Source organism: Salvia hispanica, chromosome 3 (genome assembly GCF_023119035.1).
Source record: "Salvia hispanica cultivar TCC Black 2014 chromosome 3, UniMelb_Shisp_WGS_1.0, whole genome shotgun sequence".
Classification (NCBI taxonomy): domain Eukaryota; kingdom Viridiplantae; phylum Streptophyta; class Magnoliopsida; order Lamiales; family Lamiaceae; genus Salvia; species Salvia hispanica.
In genome coordinates, this window is record NC_062967.1 from 25,985,162 (window position 1) to 26,010,060 (window position 24,899).

The window sequence follows — 24,899 nt, forward strand, 5'->3', positions numbered from 1 at the left end:
AATTGATGCAGGGTTTGAGTGTGAGAGAAATTGAATGGGGCGTTTGAGTCAAGTTTTCTTCTTTCCCACCAAATTTTAAAATGAAATGACAATTTTGCCCTTAATATATCCGAAAATGATAGTTTTATTTGATAAAATGATAGTTTTGTTAGATTAAATCTAGACCACATATTTTAAAAATGTGTGGTGGAGATTTAATTATAGGGTTATCACGCAAATTGGGGTTATATATATATATATATATATATATATGGATGTGATCATATCATAACTCATATTTATGGTGATAACCTAATAACTCTCATTTTATGTACGAAAAATATCATTTTATGGAACAGAATATCATTTTACGGAATAAAAGTACTCCCTCCGTCCGCGAATAGGAGTCCCGTTTTTCCATTTTAGTCCGTCCGCGAATAAGAGTCCCGGTTCACTTTTACCATAAATGGTAATAGGGTCCCACCTTCCACTAACTCATTCCACTCACATTTCATTTCAAACTAATATATATAAGTGGGACCCATATTCCACTAACTTTTTTTCACCCACTTTTCATAACATTTCTTAAAACCCGTGCCGCCCATGAATGGGACTCCTAATGGCGGACGGAGGGAGTATCATTTTATGCATGCTGAAAAAATATCATTTTACCGTATATAAATATCATTTTTAGTAAAAATGATACTTTTGACCCATAAAATGATAGGATTATTAGGTTATCACATAAATATGAGTTATGATATGCTCGCACCCCTATATATATATATATATCAGCAATATTACGTTACATTTCATTCTAACATTCTCCATTGAAAGTGCAATCCGGCAACAAAACAGACGTGACGGCCAAACATTTATTCTTCATTCCAAGAAATTAATAATGGAGTTAATTAACGCGTCATCATAATTCATTTTACATAAGAATGCGAAAATAGTAGCTTTTGTCACTATTTTGCTCTTGCCGTGTGACATAAGTCGTGAATAGTATAAATAATAGTTATTCTCTCGTCTCATTCTAAGTGACAAATTTTTACTTTTAAATTGTCTTACTCTAATTGACACATTTCTTAAAATATAGTAAATCTCATGCTCTATCATTTTCTCTCACTTATTTTATTTTCTTTCTATTCACACCCTCCGGCTCATCACTTTAGGGGTCCCGGTTTATCATCTTAAGGTGTCCCACTTTAGGAGTCTCGGTTGAAATATTCCATAAATGATAATAGGCCCCACATTCTACTAACCTTTTTTTGACTCACATTTTATTATAAACTATTCCCCCCGTTCCATAGTAATAGAGTCATTTTGTCATTTAGGTACGTTCCATAATAATAGAGTCATTTCCCTTTTTAGTAAAAGTCAACACATTTTTCCACACCTCTTTACTCTCTCTTACTTTTTGCTCTTTTTATCTCTTTACCTTTTTCGTTTTCCACTTTATTCTCCCTTTACTTAACTCACCCAACACAATTTTTCTTAATCTCCGTGTCGAAAAGAAACGCCTCCATTACTATGGAACGAGGGGTGTAATATAAAAAAGTAGGATCCACATTCCACAATCTTTTTCACCAACTTTCTTTTATATTTCTTAAAATCCGTGCCGAATTCAAATGGAAATCCTAAAGTGGGAGAGGATGGAGTAATTCATAAAACTATCACATAAAATCTCGTGCCGAATAAGCAATGTTCCACTTAGAATATGACGAAGAGAGTATTACACTTACATACATAATAAAATGTCTATGTACGCAGTGGCGAAGCCACATATGGGGCAAGGGTGCCCATGGTTCCCCATGAATTTGGCTGCCTATAAAGTTCGATTCTCAGTGTTGGATGTTTGATTTTTCAGTTCCATTTTATATTTTATTGTCGTTTTAGTTTCATAAATTTAAGTAAAACATACTAATATAATTCAAAAAATATAACGTAGTAATAATTCATAAATAATTCAATTAAATTTAAAATTAAGGGGTATTATTCTAGCAGCGGAATAGTAGCGGATATTTTCCCGCTGTAACCTACTAACGGATAGGAATCCGTTGCTAATATTTATCTTCAAAATTTTTATTTTTTTAATACATAATAATTAATAATAGCAGCGGATATGTCTGCTACAATTTTCTAGCGGATGTAAATGCGTTGCTATATTCATCAAATTTCGTAATTTAGATTTTTATTAATAAATAAATAATTATTAGTAACGGATTGTCGGCTACTAATTACTAGCAGGCATGATCCGCCACTAAATGTGGCGCATTGTTCAACTGCCAAATATTAATGAAAATCCGCTACTAAATCCGCTACTAATGATTGCAACGGACATTCCGTTACAAATTCTGATACTAATAGTGTCAGATCAGAGTCCGCTGCTAAATTCCGTTGCTAAATCGCGAAATTTTTGTAGTGTAATTTGTTATCTAGTAGTAATAAAAATTTATTCTTTAGATTTGTAAGTGTAAATATATGTATATTAGTATTAAACTCAAATTTAAAGATCTACTCTTCATTTTTAATATATTTTTATTGTTTTATTTATCATTTACATTGATTTTATTCTATGATGTAAATAATTAGAAAAAATAAGATTGTACTTGTTCAGTCAATGGAAAAAAGAAATAAATATTTATTCCTTATGATCCATGTTTCTCTCATATGTTCAAGATACTTCTAACTATGGCGACACCAAAAATATCAACAAACGTTAACAATAATTTAAGCCCCCAATATAAAAATCCTGATTTCGCCGCTATATGTGTGAATATTTTCTGTTCATATATGAATATATTTTGCGTGTAAAAAATGCAATAAACAAATGCACACCAAATAGAATAAAGACCTTTAGCAAGAACAAATTGAAAATGTTCGAGATCCAGATACCTTTAGCCAAGAACAAACTTTAAGTTCTTAATATCCATGTGACAGCCCTCAAACGTACGTAATATAACTGAACTAATCAGGAGTATCATATCTAAAAAAGACTAATAATTTAATATATACTGCAGTTTTACTTTTTAACATATATCCATTTGGACAATAATTCTAATTAATATATTCAACTTCATTTTCTCTTTTTATTTAAACATATTAAACATTAACTTTTAAAATATCGTGTCATCTTATAATTAAGTGAGACATTTCAATTATAATGAAAAGAGTATACTCCCTCGTCCCCTAATAATTGCCACTAATTTTCTTTTTTCATTTGTTCCTAATTAATTGACACTTTTACTTTTTACTACTTTTGGTAATAGACTTCACGTTCTACTAACTTATTTCACTCTTATTTTGTTAGACTACTATTAACATATTAAAGTAGAATACACTTGCATTACCTTTTTCCATCAACTTTCAAACATTTTATAAAATCCGTACTAAGTTAAATGATGCCAATTAATTAAAGACGGGATTATTGTATTTAGGTTGACCATGGATTATGGATTTGATTTCCATACAAACCCATAAATAGAACCCAATTCCAATTGGGCTAAACCGCTCGGGTTCGGGTCAATCCACTCGGATTTTCGGGCTATTTGGGTACGGGTTATTTGGGCTGTGAATTTTTCAGGTTATAAATTTTCGGCCCTTACCCTAAATCTTTGGGTTTCAAGCAGGGGCGGACATAAGTGGTGTCATGGGGGATCCTTGGAACCCCCAACTATTTTCATTATTACTATGTATGATATATTCATAGAAGAAAATACTAACCCATGATGTAGAAGAGTTGGTTGGCTACTGTAACTTGGAAACATGAGGTCTAATGTTCGAATTTATAGTAGGACATTGTTTGTGGGTTTTTGATGCTAATAAATTTTTTTACTTCATCATTTGTATAAATATTAAGTAATGATATTTATAACTTAAAATAAAAATAATACTCTCTCCGTTTCATGTAAATAGATTAATATTTTCTTTTTTGGGACCTTCCAACATAATAAAGTAATTTCTTATTTTGCAAAATGCAATGCATTCTATCTCATACTTTTTCACCTCTCTTACTTTATTCTCTCTCCATTTCTCTTACTTTAGTATTTCCACTTCACATATTAAATATGTATTTAGTAATCTCTATGCCGAAAATATATGCATCTATTAACATGGAACGAAGGGAGTAATTCTTTAGAGTTCATATATTAATATTAGTAAATTTAATTTGAAAATTAGATTTTTTATTTTAAAATAAATCTATTTCTTAATTATTTCGGTGACGCCAATAATACCATATGCGACAATTGTTAACAATAATTTGGACCCCCCACTAGAAAAATCATGTGTCCGCCACTGGTTTCAAGCTAACCCACAGGCAATTCGGGTCAATAGTAATCTTATATGTTACTTTCTATCCAATCCAATATTCTAAATTATTAAAAAGTTGATCGTCGCAAATAGTAAAGTATTATCAAAGTGATCAAAATAAAAAAATAATAGCAATTTAAAATTGAAACAAAATAGATAAGCATATCGTTTAATTAATAGCACACATGCATCTAACTACAATTAACTAGAAATCATGCATTTCATATAACCCTAACTTTGAATTTGAGAGAGAAGACATAATTACCATATATTCTTCATATCAATGTTGTAGTATTTAATAATGATATTACCAAATATACTTCATATAAGTATAGGTTTATTTTAAGGGAATGGAGTACCTGTTGTGCTCCCACCACAGCAGAGTGTGCTGTGCACTCACAACACAATATTAAAATGTAATATACTTAGTATTTTAATATTTGATTTTATAAATATAATAATGAGTTGTGAGTGCACAGCACACCCTGCTGTGGTAAAAGCACAGCAGGGGATCCATTCCCTTATTTTAAAATGACAACACCTCTTAAAGTGACACCATGACACCACATATCCACTAATATTATAAACGCTACACAACAATAGTATAAACGCTAGACAATTGGATATTGTTGGTCGAGAAAAAATCTTGTAAATTGTTGTCTAGTGTATTAGATATTGTTGGCCGAAAAAATTTACCCTTGAGCATTTTTTATGATTGCCACATTATTCGTCCACGTGTACAAATGATTGGCTAAGAATGGTGGAATGATATTACTTTAAGAGATGTTGTCATTTTAACGCACTCCTATAAGTATATAATCCAAAATTTTAATTATATTTTTATATTAAATGCTCAACCCCGTGGGCTAACCCGCAACCCACTCGGGCCAGCCCACATAATCTGCCGACCCGAACGGGGTTAGCCCGTGTAGCCTGCTTCTGAATATGGGTTGTGATTTTTTGGTCCTAACCCTATGATTTTACCGGGTAATTCGGGTCGACCCATGAGTTTCGGGCTATATTGACATCCCTACCTAATCCGCTGATCCGATCACCAATCAAATCAAATACGGAGTACTACTATTGATTAATCATTTTTGGACAGTAAGAGCATCCGCATCGCGGCTCGATGCTGGCTCGGTCTCGTCTCGACGAGACGAGCTGGCAACGAGACGGCGATGCGGCATGCATCTCGTCTCGATCAGACGAGCCATCTCGTCGCGCATCGCGCGCGGAAGAGGCCGGCCTCGAGCTGGCTCGCCACGCGGCGTCACGTGACGCACGCTGGCGCGCGGCGTCACGCCCACTCGCCGGCCCGCGAGTGGGCGTCGTAAGAATGACGTCATAATTTTATTTTATTTTTTTAAATCAAATTTTCGAAAAAACAAATTTTAACGGTCAAATGACCGTTACAGCAACGGTCGAATTTTTTCAATTTTTTTTTTCTTTTATTATTCTATAAATACTCCATTCCTCTTTCATTCTCCATTTTACACACAAACACTACACTTATCTATTCTTTTCTCTCCAATTGTTGAAAAAATGTTCGGCGATGGAAACTCCGGCGGCGGCGGTGGCGGTGGCTTGCGACGGTCCAGCGGGTTCGACTTGAACTCGTTTGACGATTGGGCGAGTATGTACAACTTTTTGGGTACTCTCGGTCCGTCGCCGAACATCTATTCTATTGTTGGAATTAAAAATAAAAAATGAAAATTGAATGAATAGTTGAGGGATGAGATGGTTAAGAGATGGAGGGATGCAAGTGTTGTCTCTTAGTTAAGAGATGATGTGAAAAGTATAGTGGAGTCCATAAATAGTGAAGAGATGAAACGGTTAAAAGACAGATAAGAGACAGGGATCGCGTGACCCCACCTAAGCCTTCTCAAAATTCACAATCTAGGTAGAACCAATTGTCAGATTTATTAAAACATGAATAATGCCTCGATAAAGAAGTCAACGAATTCAGACATGCATTTTTTTATAGTTTAGATCTTGAATTTTTTATTCAAAGATATTCTGTATGGCACTTCAACTTTATAATAGTGTATTCGACCGTGACACCATTTTTATGAAAACAAATAATTTTTTTAATAAAATAAACTTACAGTAGTACCGAAAATGACTTTGACGATGATGAAATGCTAACTTATAGTTGATTAAACGCTTCTTCTTTTTCAACTGATATGTCTGAATTTAAGTTGTCATGTTGGGAATCACGAGTGATCATCATTAAAAAAATGATCTTCAAGATGCTAATAAGAGTGAAATAGATGGTTATTTTTATGATGCTTTTAGGTTTATAATTTTTGATTTACTGTTATATTTCAAATACTATTTATGATAAAATTATTTGTTTATTTATATGATATTAACATATTAGTAAACTTATAGACATATTATCCTTTAATGTTATTACTGTACAATTCGAATTTTAGTTTTATAGACATAATATCCTTTTGTGAATGATCATATCAGTTAAACTATGAACTGATAAAATGTGACACGTAGGTAGGGGATGAAAGTTGAGTAAAATGCAGAGATTTCAGCTCAAAAAGTAAGTCACGATCGACCATCCCTTGACTACATATTCACTGCCCTAAATTGGCATTTTTCAATTGTACTTGAGTTGTACATTGCAACTTGTTCACGTGTGCCTCTGCAACTTTTTTACATTATGATGTATTGAATCATCTTTTATATGCAAGGTGAGTGAGGCGTACTTTTATTAAGAGATTTCAATTTAAATATCTGAAAAATTTTAATACTAAAAGTTACTCCATGTTTATTTTATGTCTTAGGAGTATTAACTATATGATCAAATTTTAAAAATTACTAAATAAAGTAAAATCTTAAAAGATACTACTATATAAAAGTTTCATACTTTAATTTAAAATAAATCTATTACCAATCCAGATTATTTAAGTAAATAAATCCACTGATATTTTAGTTCAAGTGCCCAAATAATTTTAATAAATTAGGGCCGAAATATTTAGCCCATTTAACTAATGAAATAAACAAAATAAGAGAATGAACGATCTTCTTTTCCTTCAACTAAACATAAAATTGTTTGAACCTCCATTCTCTTCTTATATCCCAAAAAAATGATGAAAGATTGGGTTCAAGTAGACTTGCATCAGACTGAACTTAAAAGGTCGATTATTAAAGTTTTCCCGCACTGGTTGGCCAATGATGGAATTGGTCGACCCCACCTAGTTTGTTTATCGTTGGTGATAGTATTACAACCAACGATGGAATCGGTCGACCCCACGTAGTTTGTTTATCATTGATGATAGTATCACACTTGATATTAACAATATCAGCCCATATACTTTATAAGAAAGGAAAAATGAATATTAACAAAAACCATTGGCCAGGAATTTTCAAAGGGAGAGGCCAATACAAATAAGTAATTGGATTCATATTAAAAAGCAATAAAAAAAGCTGATTGAGACTTGGGACAAGAATGATTGAATTGATTTAAATATACATAGATTCCACATTATGTTTCTCAACAACCGCACCCCCTATATTACCCTATCAATATATTATAACCCTACGACAAAAGGCTACGTAAAAAATGTTATCTGACTTGGAAAGACATACCCATTGTCTATTGGCCACATACCAATATTAACACACTTTCATAGAGATATGTTAGGATATTAGGCATTAGTAATGTACCACGACACGATGCACTATACGTCGTGCGGATAGGGAGGCTTGAGATAGTAGTCAATAGGCCATGACGATTGTAATGTACCACGGCACGACGCACTAAACGTCGTGCGCATACAGAGGCATGAGAACAGATCATGACGTGTTAACACACGACAAAGTATAAATGTGCAAGGAAGCACGCCAGGAACCGATGAGATGCACTCTCTCTCTCTTAGGAGAATCAACATCGTCCATCACGGACGGAGTCAGAATTTCTATATAGATGGAAAAAAATACACATGAAGATATTTTTAGGATTAGAGAAGGGGCAAATATAAGAGATATTTCCAAAAATTTTAAAATTATGATCAAAATAGTATAGATGATTTTTTTAAGGTGGGGTATTTGCCCCTTGTGTGTCTACTATAGATCCGTCCCTATCATCCATGTTGTTTGCGCATGAGTCTGCGACTAATCTAAAAATTTAATTTTTTTATTTTGTTTATAAAATTTTAAAAATAAAGTTTCCCTAGGTTTGACACAACATCCATTCTTTTTTTATTTGGCATTTCATTTTGGCACGTTATTTAAGAATGTAGATAAAAAAATTGTGGTTGTATACTTGTATATCATGTGCCTTCGTATTATTTATGACTAAAATCAATCATTTAGAATGCGGGGATTTGAATACTTCAACTAACCATCTATCTTCATCAATCATCACGTGCTTTGTAATCTAATATAATTTGACTTCAATATCCTAATCATGATTTCAAGTTTTAATTATTATATGGGTTATATCACTTTAATTTCAATTAACTCCACCATCTATATATTTTGGTAATTAAGCTATATCTTCTCGGTATCAATTTCATGCTAGTTTGTATGCTATAAAGGCACGGTTAATAACTTTAATGTGGGATAGTGATAAATACAAACTCATATATTATATAAATTCAAAACTTTTCAACACAGTATCAACATAACGTCAATACAATATCAATATAGTGTAAAATTTAAAGATTTTGATGTCAACCCAATTTCAATACAACATCAACCGTTGACATTGTATTGACATTTTTTGTTGCTATTGTTTTATTATCTGTTGATATTTTCTAACGATCCAGATCATAGTTTGGAGTTTGTATAATATTTAGAGTTTGCATTTGATCATATTCCGTAGGAACATAATGAAATGAAATGAGAACATGATGAAATAGAATGGAATGGTCGCATTCGCAATCCTTTGATTGGTATGATTTTTAATCAATATTTATGAAGGAATGCATACACATGCATGAAGATGGAGTTGGTCATTCCAATATGATATTAAGGGTTAGTTTTTAGTTTTTTGAATCTTTGAAAGACTCCGGAATAAAATCAAACATCTTAATTATATAGATAATAAACCCAAATTTGGGCCGTATGAAAGTGGCCCAAAATGCTAAACTATTTATTCGATTCCATCGGCTGCATTTGAGACAAATAAAGTTCTATTCAAATGGGCTTAGGGCCCTATTTTCTTTTTAATCTGGGATAGTGATTTAGGAATAAAGTTTGTCTAATTCAGTATTGACAACTTTTTTATATTTTCAATCGTGATTCCAAAAGTATTTCAATATCGAAAGAAAAGTCTATTTTTTTAAACTTTGTTTCAGGGGGAAGTGATTAAAATATGGGAAATCTGAATGCAGGAACCACAGTACACTAAACTAAATTGAAATTTAATCCGATTCTTTTGTTCGAATAATCGAATTGAAATTTCTGTTCTCTAAATTTTTTATTTTCGAGTCATGAATTTGGATTCGTATATTTCACAGCCAAAAAAATTCTGTATCATGTACTCCTTGTATACTTTAAAAGTGTGGCCTTCCAAACATCATATTTTTAAAGGATATAGAAGTAATTTATGAACAGTCAAGATTGATTAAAAGAATGACACGTAAAGATTTTCACAAAAATCATAGGGGCCAATTTCCTCATCGAAATATTGACGTGACTTGTTGAATGAAACAGACTTGAAATTTAAAAATTAAATTTTTATGGCTGTAACTTTTGAGAAATATTACACAGAAAACTGAAATATTTGTATCTTTAATGAATTAAAACTTTATATGGTACTATCTAGCTTAACTTTAAAATTGTCATTAAATAGTAAGATAAGGCACAGTTAAAGTTAACGATTAAAATTAAGTGAAATGACGTGATTATAAAAAATTAAGAACAAAGGAAAATGAACATGAAATTCATTTTGAATGGATCATAAAGAGAAACATCTGACAGCATATATTTTGGTATACTACGTTTTCGTAATAAAACGTAATTAGTGCAACAACCGACACAAATCATCACTTAATTAATAACTCTCATATAATCTAGTAGTATCATTTTTCACATGTTCAAAATTATCAAAATTTTGATGCACTATTGATAGAAATCCATGGATTCCATCCTAAAATTAATTAGTGATAGGAGGAGTAATTCATGAGATTTATATACTAGTTTCAGTTTTCTCTTGACACCGATATGAGATAGTTATACGCTACTATATTTTAGTTTCAATTGCCAACAACTACTTTGATAGAAACTTGGCTAGACCCGTCAAGTATTCATTTATCTTTCTTTCATTAGCTATAAACGTTTGAAATTGAGCACATGAGAAAAGAATTGGAAGTTGCAGAGAAAATGGCAAATGTTAATGTAATATCGTCATGTGTTATTAGGATGGAAGGAAATAACACAAATCCCATTTCAAGATTAGACCTAACTCTATGGGATTTGCAATGGCTCTCACTCGATCCCATTCAAAAAGGGATTCTCTTTAAAAACCCTCAATCCAAACACACCCTAATCCCTCATCTCAAAGCCTCACTCTCCCGCGCTCTCGACTTCTTCCCTCCGCTCGCCGGCCGCCTTTCCACCACCGCCCACGACGACGGCACGATCAGCTACTTCCTCAACTGCAACAATGCCGGAGTCAAGTTCGTCCACGCCATCGCCGCAGCGACATCGGTGTCGGACATCTTGGAACCAAAATACATTCCTAAAATAGTAACTTCTCTCTTCGCAGGGATAGGCTCCCCAAATTCGGAGGGCATTTCGAAGCCTTTGCTGGCGGTGCAAGTCACGGAGCTCATCGACGGCGTCTTCATAGCCTTAACCGCCAACCATGTCGTCGTCGACGGTGTCTCTTTTTGGCATTTTTTCAACTCTTGGTCAGAGATATCCCGCGGTTCCAACACCGTTTCGAAAACCCCAGTTTTCGAACGCTGGTAGTTATTTTTGTTTCATTTGCCGGCCCATATATATTATTAGCTCTGTGGATTTAAAGTTCTAGTTTCAGTTTCAGTCTAGATATAATGTTGGTTCAATTAAATAAGGTTCGTAGCCGTAAGGTGAGAAAAATATCGAAAACCGAATATCCGAACCGAACCAAACCGAAATTTTGAAATTCGGTTCGGTTTTTTCGATGTTTCAGTTAGATTCAGTTTTGAAAATACAAAATTTTTGGTTTTCCGGTTCGGGCAGAAAAAATAAAACCGAAAAACCAAATTACTACTATATTTTAAATAATACTCCATCTGTCTCATTTCTGTCTAATTAGAAATGAAACGTTTCCTTTTTAGGTTATCCGAATAAAAATGAAACGTTTCCTAAAATGGAAACAACACTATCTCTACTTTTTCTTCTCTATTACTTTACTCTCTCTTCATTAACTCACAAAACAACACTGCATAAACTCTCGTGCCGGAGTATTATATATATATAAATATATTCTATTAATTTAATATAATATATTATACTATATAGTATACATATTCTTTTAATATATTCAAGTACTAAATATAATATATTAGTAATTTAGTATATATAAAATAGATAAATTACATATATATATATATGCTTTTTTTTTGGTTTTTCGGGTTTTCGGCTTATTCGGTTTTGTTAGGTTTTTGAAGTTCGGTTTTCAGTTTTTCGGGTTCGGTTCGGTTCGGTTTGGGTTTTGAACTAAATTCAGTTTTTCGGTTTTGATTCGGTTTGACCAAAAAACCGAACCGAACCCCAAATGCTTACCCCTACGTTGTTAATTTTGTTTGATTTTGTTAGTCGAAATATATTGTTGTGTTAGTGTCTGGATCAGTTAAATTTAGGTTATAGTCGACGACTACACTAATACCATGATAAAAATTCATAGAGTTTCATCCTTAAATTCAATTGGTGATATTAGATTTATACTTCCCTTCGTTCCATAAAAAAAAGGCTTAATTACTCTTTTGGTTTGTCCTACTGAAATAATTCATACCCATTTATGAAAACGTTTTCTCATTCTCTTTTAATTTTTATTTATGGATTTATCATACACTATATTATTTTAATTCAATTAGCCTATTTCAATGGGACCGAGAAAATCTATATCATATTGATTTTAGTTGTTATTACAGTTATTTTTGTTTCTTTTCCTACACCAGCAATGTTCGCCCCCTCCGTCTTGCGCCGTTGGAGAAAAGCAGCTCCGTTCCACCACTTCCCCCTCTCCTCCAAAGGGTGTTCCATTTCAGCAAACAAACCCTATCCAATCTCAAAGCCAAGGCCAATTCCGAAGCCAGCACCGACAAAATCTCATCTCTGCAAGCAATTTCAGCTCATATCTGGCGCGCCGTTTCCCGCCACCGGTATTCCGGGATCAGCCTCGACGATCTGAGCGGCCGCGAAGATCCACTGGTGCTGGCAGTCGGCACAAGGGCGCGAGTCCCATTGCCGGATGGCTATTTCGGGGGCGCTGTGATTAATGCTAAATTGAACATGAGCGCCGCCGAGCTGGTGGGGAAGGGAATCGGGCACGTGGCAGCGAGGATTAATGAGCTGGTGGCGCAGCATAATAAGGAGGCGATACTCAAAATAATGGAAGATTGGGAGAATTGTCCGACGCTGCTGCGGAGAGGGGCTTACTCTTTCGTCATATCAAGTTCGCCGCGGCACAATGTGTACGGAAATGATTTTGGGTGGGGGAAACCGGTTGCGGTTAGGAGTGGGGCCGGGCAGAAGTTTGATGGGAAGTTGACTCTCTTTCCTGCTCCGGAAAAAGGCGGCATCAACGTCGAAGTTTGCTTGGAGGCGCAGACGTTGCAGGCGATGGAACATGACGCAGAATTCATGGTCCACTACTTAAAATAGAAAAAAGTGAGTGACACTTTAAATTAAGGAGATTCTAAAATACTCCATCCGTTCTATAGTAGTAGAGTCATTTTGGCATTCTGATACGTTCCATAGTAGTAAAGTCATTTCCCTTTTTAGTAAAAAGTCAACACATTTCTTCTCACTTACTTTACTGTCTCTTACTTTATTTCCTCTTCATCTCTCTACCTTTTTTATCTCTCTAAATTTATCATTTCCTACTTTATTCTCTCTTTACTTAACTCACTTGACCTAATTTTTCTTAAATCACGTGCCGAAAAGAACGCCTTCACTACTACGGAGCGGAGGGAGTAGTACTCCCTCTGTCCCATTAAAAATGAAACGTTTTCTAAAATGTAAACAAATCTATCTCTATTTTTTATTTCTTTTACTTTGTTCTCTCTTCATTAACACACAAAATTCTGTGTTGATTTTCAAATGTTGCGTATTTAATGAGACGCAGGGAATAGTCATTTTTGTTTCATTTATCAGCCTACATATATTTTATTAGCTATGTATGTTAATGTTGGATTAGTTAAATTCAGCTCATAGTCCAATACAACGATAAAATGAATTGGCGATATAGATTATTTTTGTTTCATTTGCCAACACCAGCAATGTTCGCCCCCTCCGTCTCCCGCCGCTGGAGAAAAGCAGCTCCGTTCCACCACTTCCCCCTCTCCTCCAGAGGGTCTTCCATTTCAGCAAACAAACCCTATCCCATCTCAAAGCCAAGGCCAATTCCGAAGCCCCACCGACAAAATCTCATCTCTGCAAGCAATGTCAGCTCATCTCTGGCGGGGCGCTTCCCGCCAACGGCATCCGGGGATCAGCCTCGACGATCTGAGCGGCCGGGAAGAGCCGTTGGATACGCTGGTTGGTTCGAGGCCACGAATCCCGCTGCCGGATGGCTATTTCGGGGGCGCAGCGATTAATGCTATGATGACGATGAGCGCCGCCGAGCTGGTGGGGAAGGGAATCGGCCACGTGGCGGCGAGGATCAATGAGCTTGTGGCGCAGCATAGTAAGGAGGCGATACTCAAAATCATGGAAGATTGGGAGAAATGTCCGACGCTGCTGCGGAGAGGGACTTATTACTCTTTGATCATACCAAGTTCGCCGCGGCACAATGTGTACGGATGTGATTTTGGGTTGGGGAAACCGGTTGCGGTAAGAAGTGGGCCTGGGCAGAAGTCTGATGGGAAGATGACTCTCTTTCCTGCGCCGGAAGGTGGCGGCATCGACGTCGAGGTTTGCTTGGCACCCGAAATGTTGAAGGCGATGGAACGTGACTCGCAGTTTATTGGAGCTTTCGTTGTTTGATAGCATCTATCTTGAAATTATATGAACTAAAATATGTGTGCTTATCGTGTTTTGTTTATTTATCTTTCCTATCATACTATTGTTTCTACTCCCTCCATCTCGGCTAAGATGACACATTACTTAGCCGGCACAGGATTTAGGAGTTATTGTTTTAAGTGTTTAATTGGGGAGAGAAAATGTGGGTGCAAATATTAAAGTAGAGAGATAAAGAAAGATGAATATTTTAATAGGAGTGAGAAAAAGTGGTTGAGTGTATTAATTGGAGAGAGAAAGTTTCCAAAAAAGGAAATGTGTCATCTTAGTTGAGACAAACTAAAAAGGAAAACATGTCATCTTAAGCGGGACGGCGTTGATATGATTTTCTAATTTTCTACCTTAACTAGAGATGTGCAATGAAGTTGGTACTTTGCTTAGTCATGGTCTAGAAGAGAAGATAAATACCACTTAGATTTATAATTGGCTTATACTCTTTCTATCCTTTAAAATATGATGTTTTAAAGTAACTTAAGTTTTAATGCATAATTGATAAAGTAAGAGAAAAATAGAAATTTTTTTATTTATTTTTTTGGGAACCCTAATTTTCTAGAGATAAATTTGAATCCATTCTAATACCATATAGAACAACTAAAATATACTCCCCCCGTCCTAAAAGAATATACACTATGGGTTATGCACGAGTTTTAATGAAAAATTGGTAAATTAAGAGAGAAATAGAGAGAAAAAATTATTAAAAAAAATGGGTCCTACCTCATTAGAGGGAAAATAGTTACCAAAACTAGAAAATGCATATTTTTACTAAAAAAGAAAGAGCATGTATTTTGCGGGACAAAAGGAGTAGGAATATGGTAAAATATATAGACATAGTAAAGAAAAGACTAAGCTAGCTAGATTATGTGACATAACTAATGTAGGATAACTCATATTCTATAACAGTTATTAAAGTATTGCAAAATGAAAAATGAGTTTTACCTTACTAGGATGAAAAAATCTTTTAAAAATAGAAACTGCATTTTTTTAAAGGAAGACTAACAGAATTTTAAATGGAGTACATGATATGAGTTTCGCAGTAGTATATTATTTTTATATTAATTACCCATATTCAAATAAGTTATACTCCATTGATTTCGGTTCATAATATGATAGTAATATGATTTCCTTTGGTTTACATCGTTTCAAAATCATAAAGTGGTTTTCACATTCGAAGCTATGCACAGTTATTAATTTAGGTCTAGCCATGTCAGACGTAACAGATTGGAGTCATAGATTATGAAATCAACGAGGGCAATAAAAATCTTGCCTACCATTATACTAAATTTGGCAAATCCAGCCCACCATTGTAGTAGTAAACTTGGAGTGGTCCTAAGAATAGCACATTCTTCGACCAATCTTTTGAGTATGACAAAATAGGAAATTCAGAATATTAGCTCTAAATTAATGTTTGATGGGAAGTGGCCTCAAATAGTGTAAGATGTCCGGGGAGCTTCCAAGTGATTTTTGTGGTTAATATTGTATAAACCAAAAATTCGGCATCCCATAGTATGTATGAAAATTGATACGGTCATCGTACCGGAAATTGCTATGTACCAAAAAATCGATATTTTATATATTTTTCGTTACGGTAATGAGGTGTTTTGGTATTTTTCTCCACCCCTAGATTTTATTCTGGTCTGATAGCCTCTATTTCAGTCCGCCCTATTTTGGTCGACCACATCCATTTGACAACTCTATTTTGGTAGCTCATATTTTAATTCATTTATTAAGTTTTTATTTTTGTTACATCTACATTAGTACTAAACGCAATTTCAAAAATACTTCATTACTGAAAGAAATCTATTATTTTAAACTTTTTTTAGGTGGAAGAAGTGATCAAAATATGACAAATTAATTTGAATGTAGGAAACCCCACCAAACTAAAGGAAACTGAAATTTAAATGTTGAATCCGTGGATGTTGTTCGAATTGAATTGTCTGTTTTCTAAATATTTTATTTTCGAATCAATTTGGATTGGTGTATTCCACAACCGAATAAATCCGAATCGTGTGTTACCTATACTTTATAATTTATGATTTATAATTGTTCGTAAAATAACGCAGATAAAAATATTAATAATAATAAGGAATATTGGTCCCTAAAATATTTCTAAATTTTTGGCTGAATTTTGGTATATTTTCCATGAACATTAAAGTTTATCGCAAAAATTATAAACATACTTCTTGTAGTTAATTTCCCATAAAATCATATTTTTTTACTAAACTCATGCGAAATTCATTACTCCACAATTTATAAGTTCTTAAAATTTTAGAGATCAAATTTTAAGTTCATTAGAAATACTAGAAAATTAGGCCAAAGTTTATGATATTATTGACCAATAGCTTTATTTTAAAAAAAAAATTGGAGTTTATGGAAAACGTTATTGCAATTTATGTGGACTGTTTATTTTGAAATAATATTTCATTTTTTTTCTTCTTCACAGAGTACAGTTTAAAAAAAAAAAATTAATTACTACCTCCGTTCACGAAATTTCGTCCCGATTTGATCGGGACACGGGTTTTAAGAAATGTAATAGAAAGTGAGTTGAAAAAGTTAGTGGGTTGTGGGTCCTACTTTTATATATTAGGTTTATAATAAAATGTGAGTAGGAATGATTTAGTGGAATATGAGGTTCACTATCGAAAATGGTAAAAGTGAAATGGGACAAATTTTGGGAGACAGACGGAAATGGAAAAATGGGACAAATTTTCGTGGACGGAGGTAGTATCTTTTAATACTAACAAATTCAACTATATAGTGTGTTAGTTAATACTATTATAATTAATTAATTATCAGTCAATGACTGTTTCCCTAAAATGATACTATTAAAAAATATCCAAATTATATAGTACAGATAAATTAGTCATAAATTATATCCTAAAAGTAGAACTAAAATAAATGGTACTCTGTGTATCCAGTTTATGTAAATTTATCTTTTCTCATTATTTAAATATGAGGCTTAGTAAAATTAATTAATCCATAATATCATAAACTTTGACATAATTTGATATCTTCCATGAACTTAAAAGTTTGTCACAAAAATCATGAACTTAAAAGACATTTCATGGGAAATTGACTATAAAACATAAGTTGATAGTTTTTGCGACTATTTTAAGGGTGCGTTCGGTGTTTCCGATATGGTCAAAAATGGCTTTTTGACATTTTAAGTTTCAGCCATTCGGTGTTTCTGTTTTAAATATGTAGTGCACTGTTTGAAGCCTAAATGTCAATTTTCAATTCTAAATAAACGCCGACTTATTAAAATTTGGAAATAAAAAAACACAAAATATTATCACTGCAATTCCAAAATTAACCCGTGTAATTATTCTTTCCCTCCTTTCTCACCACACATTTTGCACTTCCACAAATTTGAAATCTCTGGAAGCCCTAGCCAGCGGTGCAACGGTGGTGTCTTAGCTCTCAGTCTGCTTCCAAGCATTCCGCTACTGGTAAAAAATTTCCGAGCCGAAGCGACGGGTTTCATCAACTTGAAGCAATAAGTCGGCGATCGGTATGTAAAAGGGGTTTTTTTTTGTTTATTTCGAGTTTGGGTTGAATCGGGTACTAATTGCTGGATCTCATCGTCTGCAACGTCGAGAGTTATCTATTTTATCCGTCACTAGGGATGTTGGTATGTTTTCAGGTGGCTGGAAAATCTCAACTCGGCAGCATCTAGAGGAGAGCATAATTCGGATCACTTACAAAGGTACATACTGCCCTTTCTTGGTGACAAGTTTGGTGGGCATTTTAGCTTCAATTGGTATTTATAACCCGCCTCCTTGGTGTGCTAAGTTGATTATGTGTGGTGTTGTGATATTATGTCTTCCGGAATAGGAGCCTGATTTACACCCACTTTTGTATTTTTTTTCTACAATTCTCCAAAATTTTTAATGAATATTGTGTACCAATGGTGCTTTTTTGTGAGGGGGTTTGCATATGTATCACATTGACTGATTAGTGGAAGCCTTTTAATTGATGATCTGCTCACCACGTTTTAGCCGACCATTAAGCCATAGCCACAATGAGAACTCCTATTAATTCCACTCAAATACTGATGATGCTCGAAGACATCATGCTATTATACCGGGTAGAGAGCACAATTATCGTACATCGCTACATCAGAGCCCGCACAAAACGTGCTAGGCGTAGAATCGTTGAACAGGCGAGGCAGTACAGCTTGATAAGTAAGGTCCCTCAGCAGTTGATACACTTGGAAAGACTCGTACATGTCACTGATGTGGATTGCATAGATAACTTAAGAATGGATCGCAACACGTTTGGGAAGTTGTGTCGCGTTTCGTGAACGGGGAGGTTTGAAAATAGGGAAATGTTTGGGCATCGAAGAACAGGTGGCAATTTTCTTAGGCGTCTTAGCGCATCACAATTTTCTTTAAGTTTGTGGAAGTACCTAATTTTGGCCAAAATTTATGATTTTAGAGACCAAAATCTCTGAAAATAATTAATAATAATAGTAACAAAATGGGCCGACAGCCCAAAAAACAATTCATTATTCATATATATCGACATTAATTATAAGGAAGAAAAATGGAATACTCCATAAAATAACAAGCAGTAACTGAAGTAGTGAAGCGGAGGGGAAGAAGGGAGCTATGGCTCCGCCTCCAAATTGGATTCCCGAAGACGACGTTTTGCTCAAACAATCCGTTGAGGTACATCTCCAATTACCTTCAATTTTCATCTTCTTTTTTGCCTGACTAAGTTATTTCGTTAAATTTCATCTGCTGTTTTGGATGATTTTACTGATTTCGAGTTGTTTAAGATGGAATTAGAAAAGTGCTCATCTTTTATGGAGTTCAAATTTTGATTTGCTCATGTGATTTTTCTCCTATATCGTAAATAATTCTATCTAGATTTATGTATAATGCCACGCCTGAAAAGCTTTAATTTTGCTTTTTTATGTGTTCTTGGTTCATTGTTTGTCTGCTTGGTGTTGATTTTTGCAATGAAATTTGAGTATCTTTTTGGGAGATTATTTGCTACTTTTCATGTTATAAATCATGTTCGAATATCCTTCATAACCCAATCATTTGTACTTAAATGCCCTAGAATGGTGACCTTGAATTTCCATCTATTCCTCTGTTTCTTCTTTTGACTCTAGGCTGGTGCTTCTTTGGAATCTCTAGCTAAAGGTGCTGTGCAATTCTCTCGGCGATATACTGTACATGAGCTGCAAGATCGCTGGGTATCTATTCTCTATGATCCTCTTGTTTCTGAAGAGGCATCAGCACACATGTTTGAGCTTGAACGTTCTGCTGTAATAAATCAATTGAGACCTAATAAGTTTGACGGAGTAAAAGATGTAGCTTGCAGTTCAGTGAAGAGAAGAGCTGAAAGTGTCCGGAAACATTACTATGCCATGCGTAAAAGAATCTGCATTGAACCGCTGTATATGATGGATAGCAATCTTGCTCCCGGGCCTGGTTATTCTAACTTTAGAGATGGTAATGAATTCTCGTATGCAGATTGCAAAGTTGGCAATTCAGCTTCAACCATTCTCGGAGCTCAAGGCCCGGGTTATAGCATCACGCCTCATCCCTCAGCTGAATTTAGGCCGCATGCTGCTGAGTCCACTGGAAATGGTATTATGCCTGCTTTCAGTGGTGTTCAAAATCATGAGCAAGAAGACCTTGGTGGGGAAAATGTGTCAAACGACCTTCCCTATCGATATGAAGAGAATATCTCATTAACTGGTGATTGCAGTGAGATTCCTGGATTCGTCCAATCAGAAGATTTGCCTCCTTGTAACTTGTTTGAAGCTGAGGGTTTAGTGAACCAGGCAAGTGCGTGTACAGAATTTGGTGACCCGTCATTTCGCAGTTTTGGGTGTTCACCTCCTTTGCCTCACATGCCAACTACGAATAGTTCCCATGACATTTCTGCAGCAGAACTGCTCACTGAAATTGCAGATGCAGACCTGCAGCTAAGTGATGCGTTTCTGGTTCCCCAGACTGCAAATGAGTCAGATGCATTAGGATATGGTGATGGCCCCTCAAACCTTGAATTTGAAACTCCACTCTCTCGTGATGGCGCGATAGATTTGACTTCTAGAACACAAGACTACCTTGAGGAACTGTTTGACCTTTCTAATGATGAAGGGCTACTCTACATGGACAATGATGGAAAAGAGGATATAGAAAAATCTTATCTTGATGGTTTGAGTTCGCTTCTATTGGATTCTTCCAGTCAGTGTGATTTGTCTGGTTCAGGTCTAGGCGAGGCTGCAGTGGTTGCAGATGGACATTTAGGTGATAGAAGTGATACACGTGATGGAGGGTCATATAACGAGGACCTCCATGATCAGCAGGAAGTTGCGGATGTTCAAGTGTCAGCCTCTGGAGTTACCCTAAAAGTAGGCCCTGAATATTGTAATGGAGTCATTTGGTGCACATTAAACACCGAAGACCCAGATATTCCTAGCAATGATGATGTTTTTCTTCCCTATCGCTTCCCTTCTCCAACTGATTCCTCGGGGTCTCACTGGGCATTACATGACCCTAGCTATTTAGGGTCCTCATCGGTTAAGAATTTCTCAAGCACTAGCAATGCAAATGGAGGACACGTTGTGATGAAAAACACCCACACATATTCATCTCTTCCTTCTGGCAGGATGGGACAATTCCATCCATCAGATGCGGGCTTAAGATGCCGAAAAGATCATCGAGTTAAATTTGAGTTGCCTGAAAGTAGTGTCCAGCATGCAGCACCTAGAGAAGCTTGGAACAGTGACAACCCAAATAATGTCAGTTTAGCAAGTGTGAATACCAACAATGTAATCAATGGAGTTAAGGGAGGTCCGACAGAGATGGGACATGGTAAGAATATTGGCCATACACCCCTCAACCCTCGCAGAGACGAGCATGAAAGTAATTTGGATATTCGTCAAAACCTTCTGTCAGATCATGAGGAGCTTTTGTCTGAAAATGAATCTGACGTGCCATATTTTTCTGATGTGGAAGCAATGGTATAACATCTGTGTTATCGTAATTTGTTAGTTTCCTCTGCTTTGTTTTCATTAATTTCAGCATCTGCTTGATTATTTCCTGCAGATCCTAGGTATGGATTTAGATCCAGATGACTTAGATTTATACACCAATCCTGAAGGTATTTATCCACTTTCCTACATATTGACTTGTAATTGTTCCAAACTCTCAGTCAAAAGGTTGCTCTTAGATAACTACACTTTAAGTTGATTATATGTTTGTAATTATAATCTTAAATGTGTTTCGCTAGAGGTGCTTGTAGAAAGCTTAACCTTCTATTTTCACATCTACCTAGTCTCAGTTGGTACCAGAAAAGAACTTGGCTTCCAACTCCCTAGCTATTTGGCTTTTAGCGATTGTTTTCTAGTATTTCACATTATGCACAATGAAACCCTTGCAGTCCAGAGATATCAACTTGAAGAAACCAAGCGAACAATCATAAGGCTGGAGCAGTCAGCTGATGCTTTCAGACAGAGAGCCATTACGGCCCAGGGCGCCTTTGCAGTTTTATATGGCTGGTGCTCAAGACATTTAATAAAGAAACCTGAGGTATGTCTTCTCATCCAAGTTTAAAATTTTTCATCAAAATGCTGCTTACCTCTGCCAATACAAGCAGTTTCATGATTACTCAGCCAGTAGAGAACCGTGCTGCCTGCAATATATAAAAATCTGGAACGAGCTTTCTCTGTTGTTTTCTTTTATTATGTATCAATGCTATGAGGTGGAGTTCAAACCTCTGCCTTGTCATTAAGCAAATATTAGGCAATGTTATCAATCTTGTAGGCGGTTTATGGCGGTTTGCCTAAAAACCGCCACAGGGATATGGCGTATTAGTATGGCGGATATGGCAGTCAATAATTAAATAAATAAAATAATACTTATATATTTATATATAATTCAAAAATTAGAAAATAATAAAAATATAACATCTAAAACTCTTAAAACAATTAATAAAGCATAAAATACAACTCTAACCTCCATGTTTCTAGCATAATGCCCCATTCCTAAATGCAGTGCACACGCAATGTTGTCAAATGATGGATATGGCGGTGCTATGGCAGCGCCATGGTGCTATGGCGTTTCCACCACCAAACGCCATGGCACCGCCATATCTGCTATTTGATAACACTATTATTAGGTCAGGTCATCGTTTAAATTGTAAGGGGCTCAGCTGTGGCTGTTAAGGTACAAACTAAAAGGGCTCTATACTAAAGCACAAACAACATAAACACCACATTTAGGTCTGTAGATGGGCCAAGTTTTTCGTGAGACTCAGAGCTTGATTTTTTAAAGCTTGTTCGAGCTTGTTTATTGAGGTTTGTTAAGTTAAACGAGCCAACTTGGATTTGACACTTTGCTCGTTGATGTTAACTCATGAATTAGAACACATATAAAGTTATAAGTAATGGAAATATTGTGAATTTTGAGGTATTTTATGTACAATCTACTGTCTGGATTTTGCTTTACATATGAATCATACGGTTTTCAGGTGTTAATGGGAAGGGCAACAGATGATAATAAAGTTGATATCGACTTGGGAAGAGAAAAAAATGGTGGAAAAATTTCTCGAAGACAGGTATACTAACCCTTAAAACTTACGTTATGTGAGTAGAAATCATAATTGTTGTTTTTTTTCTTTTTTTTGGGTAGGCCACGATGAAGATGGACATGTATGGAACTTTCCATTTAACGAACCTCGGAAGAACTCCAGTTTACGTGAATGGAAAAGAAGTTTCCCCTGGGCAGAGCCTAGGCCTTATTTCTGGCTGTCTCATCGAGGTATATATCACATTCTAATCGTCATTAGGCTCATTGTTCCATCTTGCGTATAATGGGGAAGAACACGACTTCCTATTTCTATATTCCAGGTTAGGGGATTGAGCTTTGTCTTTGAGACAAACCGTAAAGCGATAAAGCAATACATGGATAGCTCTGCAAGAGAGGGGGGTTTACCAGAATATTAACCATCGGTGAGGTGTTGAACGAGGTAATCATATTCAGAATCGGTACATGTATAAAGTAGTCGTCACCATTATTTCGCATAGCTCCAAGTTTAGGTTGACTACAGTCTACAGCTCTTTTCTGCTAATGAGATTGTTCCTTGCATTAGTTTAGTCCTAACCACATTTTTGTTGAAACTGGATAACTTTGTTCATATGCTGTAGAAACTCTAATTTCACAGGAATTAGCTAAGTAGAAGAAAGTTATGCTATATGCCATTCAATGTCATGCCACTGTTCAGTTCCTGATTCTTGGATTGCTTTGTGTTGATTAAAGAGATGGCTTGTACTCCCTTCTTCTGTCTGGGATTAAATGTCTTATTCGGGTTATAAAAAATGTAAAGAAAAGCGGATGGAAAGTTATGGGAACATGGGTCCTACAGTCATATAAACAAAGATCTCCTCAAAAGCCAAAACTCACAAATACCATCTAACCAATATTTCTTCGAATTTGGTATGCCTTTTTTTCTTTCAAAATTTTTACTTGATCAATATAATTTGAGATCTAACCTTGGAAATGTTTGCGTGATTGAATTATACCGTATAGTATGGATACATTTTATATTTACTTACCAACAATATTTATGAAGGCTAACGAGTTTTATTCGAAGCTTAACGACTTTAGAATTTTTAAAAATAATTCTATATTAAAGGGTTTTATCCTTTCGAATTTGGGTGCACAGCCGACCTCTGTTGTCTCTGCCAAAGACTTTTTCAACATGTATATAATAAATATTTCAGAATCACATGACCTAAATAAATACTGGAAACAGTTTTGATACATAAAAAAATGGGAGACCCTCCTTCAATGCACATGATGTTGTCAATTGTGGTTCAACTTAGAAAAAAGAAACCAGCTGGATCAGTCTTACCTAAAAATTACTATGAGAAAATTAGATCAATCTACACATGTTAATTACATAAATGTGCATGGCTAAATTAGTCATTTCGCACAAAGCGACACCCTGGGGTATTATATAGCTTTTGGGTCCAGGAGCAGATTGAGATCAAACCGTGATAGACCTCCTCACTATTCAGTCGGGTCGGAGTATGGGGGCTTGGGGCGAGAGAATCGCCTTTTGAATATAAGGATAACTCAAAATTATTAATTAATCCATCAAATATGTGATGAATGAGTCTGTACGGAGTATTATTTTTATTTATGGACCCTTTCACTCGAGCATGCACCCTCATAATGCATGTATATACTCCATTTGTCTCTTATATTTAGAGAATTTGGAAATGACACGGGTTTAATGCGAAGTTAATAAATTAGGAAATAGATCAAAAGAAAAAAGTAATCGAAGTATTGTTAGTGGAAAATGAATAGTGCGTGGTGCCGCCATAAAAAATAAAAGTTATAAAAAAATTAAAGTGGACTTTGGGATGGACCAAAATGACGAAAGTGGACTACAAAGAT

The 24,899-nt window shown here is 35.1% G+C and overlaps 2 protein-coding genes across 3 annotated transcripts; both read left to right on the top strand.

The window, feature by feature from the left end:
- Positions 1-10,635: 10,635 nt before the first annotated feature.
- Positions 10,636-14,448, top strand: LOC125209700 (uncharacterized acetyltransferase At3g50280-like). The gene is made up of 3 exons (XM_048109286.1): positions 10,636-11,225; positions 12,420-13,107; positions 13,741-14,448. Exons 1-3 carry the CDS (start codon positions 10,636-10,638, stop codon positions 14,446-14,448), a joined length of 1,986 nt encoding a protein of 661 aa, XP_047965243.1.
- Positions 14,449-19,025: 4,577 nt separating this feature from the next.
- On the top strand, positions 19,026-23,755 carry LOC125209708. Of its 2 annotated transcripts, none has more exons than XM_048109290.1 (7): positions 19,026-19,148; positions 19,598-21,460; positions 21,546-21,600; positions 21,880-22,028; positions 22,969-23,055; positions 23,130-23,258; positions 23,348-23,755. In XM_048109290.1, exons 1-7 carry the CDS (start codon positions 19,089-19,091, stop codon positions 23,441-23,443), a joined length of 2,439 nt encoding a protein of 812 aa, XP_047965247.1. In that variant the 5' UTR covers positions 19,026-19,088; the 3' UTR covers positions 23,444-23,755. The 2 variants fall into 2 exon arrangements, with proteins under 2 accessions (XP_047965247.1, XP_047965249.1); XM_048109292.1 differs by having other exon boundaries at positions 19,038-19,148; positions 19,623-21,460.
- The last annotated feature ends 1,144 nt before the right edge of the window (positions 23,756-24,899 follow it).